The sequence below is a fragment of the Lottia gigantea genome, assembly GCF_000327385.1.
Source record: "Lottia gigantea unplaced genomic scaffold LOTGIsca_246, whole genome shotgun sequence".
NCBI lineage: Eukaryota > Metazoa > Mollusca > Gastropoda > Lottiidae > Lottia > Lottia gigantea.
Window position 1 is genome coordinate 124,612 of NW_008708732.1, and position 3,830 is coordinate 128,441.

Below are 3,830 nucleotides of genomic sequence, written 5' to 3' on the forward strand. Positions count from 1 at the left end.
GGCTCATATCTCATGACTTGATGACTTTCATATTTTCAATGGTGATAAAAGGTGACTTTGGCCTTCTCATGATCTATTGACCTTTGGGTCAAACCACAACTTTCGATTTTATAGGGTCTAAATATAGTCAACTTTGCACTTTTACAGTGCTGTATCTCAAACCCTAACGGATAAAGATCCCTTCCACCTATAGATTTTTAATGTCTTTATTTAATGGTTGCAAATAATACTGCATTTGATGATGTCAAAGGCATATAAAGGAAATGTTGCACTCTACCCTTCAGATTATTAATGTACTTAATAAAATGGTTTCAATTTAAATCACTTTTGATGAGTGTCAAAGTCACATTAAGAAAATATTGCAATTTTCTAGAAACTTGCTTCTGTCACAAGAACTTTACCTCGGATCCCATTAATATTTACAGTAATAATTACTATTGACTAAAGCTTTCACCTGATGTTTTTATATTTGATGTCCGACACATGGTTCTGGTTTTATGGGTGTCACTGAAAGTTGATTTTTCATCTTTAATGCACATGTCCTAAAAGATAGAGCAATAAATCTTTCGGATTCATAATGCTGAGATCCTGAGCTTTCCAGTGATATGCCAGTCTAGATAGAATTAAGGAGTTTGATATGTTGGTTAAACTAAAGATACCTATTAACCTACTTCTATCAGAAATGCACTATGTCCAGACTGCATATAAGGACGTTCTGGGGATGATGATTAAATACTGACACACCCTGAAACCACGCCCATGGATTGATTGGCCCACTTTCATATTTCTTATCCGAATTTCTTCAAACTTGATTGAAAAGTGGTTGATGATTTAAGAATTTATTAAAATATTTAAATTACAGTCGAGTAACCTATTATTCGTGGATTTCCGGAAAGGATTAATAATTTACATGAGCGACCTTGTGCGACCTCCGCATTAGTTTGTTTTGATAAACATGGGTTTTCTCTACAATGTCAGCTAGTAGAATGAATCCAGTAGTTTCAAGCAAGGTAAAATGTATTAATGTATACTTTGACAAATACAAAATGGCGGATTTCACTTATTACCAAACGTCACCATTTTTTATTGGCCGAATTTCCTTATAATCCCAAGCGGTAATCGGAATTCCAAGTATCGTCTGCTAGAATATAGTCCAACGAATGAAGTCACGTGATAAACTAGCGGATTCCGTGTCAGCAGAAAATTTTTACGGAACACAAAGTGGACCATATTCTTATGTTGTTTCAGTGACTTTTAGCAATAAATCACGCTACGTATCTTATTTTGTCAGTCACTATTTTTTTTTAAATCGTGGTTCTTTGAAAGAATTGTCTCTAGTTATAATGAATTGATATTAAAGATAAGTACTAAGAGAAGTGAATTATACCACCCGGTATCCATACAACGTGTTTTTCTCGACTTATTTATAGATCAAACATTGTACACGAAAATAGATGACGCATTCTGCCGCTGTTGCCGAGTTGGTTGCTCATGAAATATGGGTCAAAGTGAAGGATTCATAAAGAAAATCGAAATAGACCAATTTTAATTATTTTGTAGAATATCTGAGGAAACACCCAAGACTTAAAAAAAAAATTCGTTTTTTTAACTTTGATGAAATTCGGTGTTGAACCCTTATATCCACGAAAATAGGTTACACCACTGTATATACCACCACTAAACTCACGCTCTCGCATGCACTCAGTCACGCTTCAGGCCACTCATACGCAAACATGCTCCATGTCCATATTTGGCAATCAGCCAAGTTAACAATCTCAATATTTTGATTTTTCTTATTTGTTCATTATAAAGTATTTAAAAAATAAAATTCCTTTTTTTTCTGTCTATTTTCTTTTTCCATCTCAAAACTTTTTAGTTTTGTTTTTGTTTATTCTTCTATTACTTTACTCTGTTGGTAATATCAGGTATCACAAAACTCTTGAATATTAAAATTCAACACATATACATTTATGTACATTTCCATGGCACAAATCACCTAGAATTGTATAACACCATCCTCCAATGTTTTAAGCAACTTATAAGGAGAAGCACCTTTCTTGGTTAAACAATCTGCCAGCATCTTATCATTCTCACACCAAAGAATTTCCTTAACAATTTTATTGACTATCATTTCTTTAATGCTAGTAATTTCAAGCCTTAATCTTTTATCTGATACAAATTTTGTTGATTTAAATGCATCACATAAATGACTTGTTATCAGTAATGCAAACCAAGTGTAATTGATTGTTATTACAACCATTAGAAAGTAATTGAGAATATAGTGTAGAAACAAAAATACCAATATCAATTCCATCTGCCATGGCCAAAGTTTCACCAGAAAGAGTGCTTCTTACCACATGTCGAATTTTTGAGGAATTCCAACATATTGGTGAAAATTCACCATTCGCATTCACTAATAACACAATATGACCACCTTGAGTTCCTCCGTCAGTAAGATTAGCCAAAGAGACATCACTATATATTACTAAGGACAGTTGTCCTTCACCGAAATACTTATAACACAGATTTGACTTATCTGATTTCACACTTCTGACTATCTTGTTGACTTCACATCTTTAACACGAGCATCTTTCATCTTTCCGACTTTGTCGAGTAATCCAAATCAGCTGGCCTATTTTAGAAGCAAGGCAGTCTTTTCAATCTCATCTAACAGTTCTTCTTTCTGAAATGTCCTATTCATTTTGATTTTAATAGGCATCAAATTATCAACATTATTATTTTGATCTAAGTTTATGTTTCCTTTTTCATCACATCTCAAATCAATTCAATTCCAATATATCTAAAAGCAGCACTGTCCTCTTTACCAATATCAAATTTTAATCTTATTTCTGTTATAACATGAGATTCAAAATTTACTGTCCCACTCCAAATGAAGTCATCAACATGACGAGTTAGAAGTCCTAACAATTTTCCATTATCGTCATCACAACATTTTCTTCCATCTTAATCACATCATTTAACTTTAGATCCACCACCTTACTTAGATCAACCGATTGTTTTACAGATATCAGTTCTTCTGGTCCACTAAATTCCAAAAATATGCCGCCAACTTTTCCTGCTCGACTCAAAACTTTTGCTGTGATATTCTCATCAGAATCTGGATATTTAAATTGAATAGTCTTACCAGTTTTTATTCTTGACAAGTCCACACTGGTATTATCAGGAATTGCTTCTATTTCTATGGAAGCTTTGTTTCTCGATATCTGCATTTCCTCATCAGAATCTACCATAACATTTTTATTAACATCTACTGGTACCTCTGTATCGTTAGAGGTTTTCTCTATTTCTGGTCTTTCTGAATCTGTAGTTATTCTCAGTTGACTCTTATGTACTCTAACCATTATACCCTCATACCTCATACAAATATAACTGCTCCATCTTGGCCAATGACAGTCTTTGGACCTTTCCATTCTGAGGCATCAGGCCTTTTATAAATACTATATCACCAGTGATAATACGACCCTCTGTTCTTCTTATTTGTTTACGAATAGCCTGTCTAATCTTTTCTGAACTTTCTTCTGCTATAAATGCCTTTCTCGCAGCGACTAAAGTTGAAATATGGTCTCCAACAATTTGTTGGATCGATGAAAATCGATGATTGTTGATGGTAGATTAGGGTTCCTCCCATAAACTAACTGATACGGGCTAAACCCATTTGTATTCACTAGACTATTCTTTGCCATTATTGCCCAACTTAAACATAGCTTCCAGGAACACTTCTTCTCAGCTCGTATCTTGTGTAGAATGTTTGTAAGTGTTTGATTGTGCCTTTCTAGTAAACCATTGGACCAAGGGCTAAAAGCAGCAGT

The 3,830-nt window shown here is 33.9% G+C and overlaps 1 protein-coding gene across 1 annotated transcript; it reads right to left on the bottom strand.

Annotated features, from left to right (window-relative positions):
• Positions 1 to 1,899: 1,899 nt before the first annotated feature.
• On the bottom strand, positions 1,900 to 3,362 carry LOTGIDRAFT_175148 (hypothetical protein; the record flags this gene model as incomplete). Its single annotated transcript, XM_009055499.1, has 2 exons — positions 1,900 to 1,938; positions 2,949 to 3,362. 2 exons carry the CDS (start codon positions 3,360 to 3,362, stop codon positions 1,900 to 1,902), a joined length of 453 nt encoding a protein of 150 aa, XP_009053747.1.
• Positions 3,363 to 3,830: the final 468 nt, after the last annotated feature.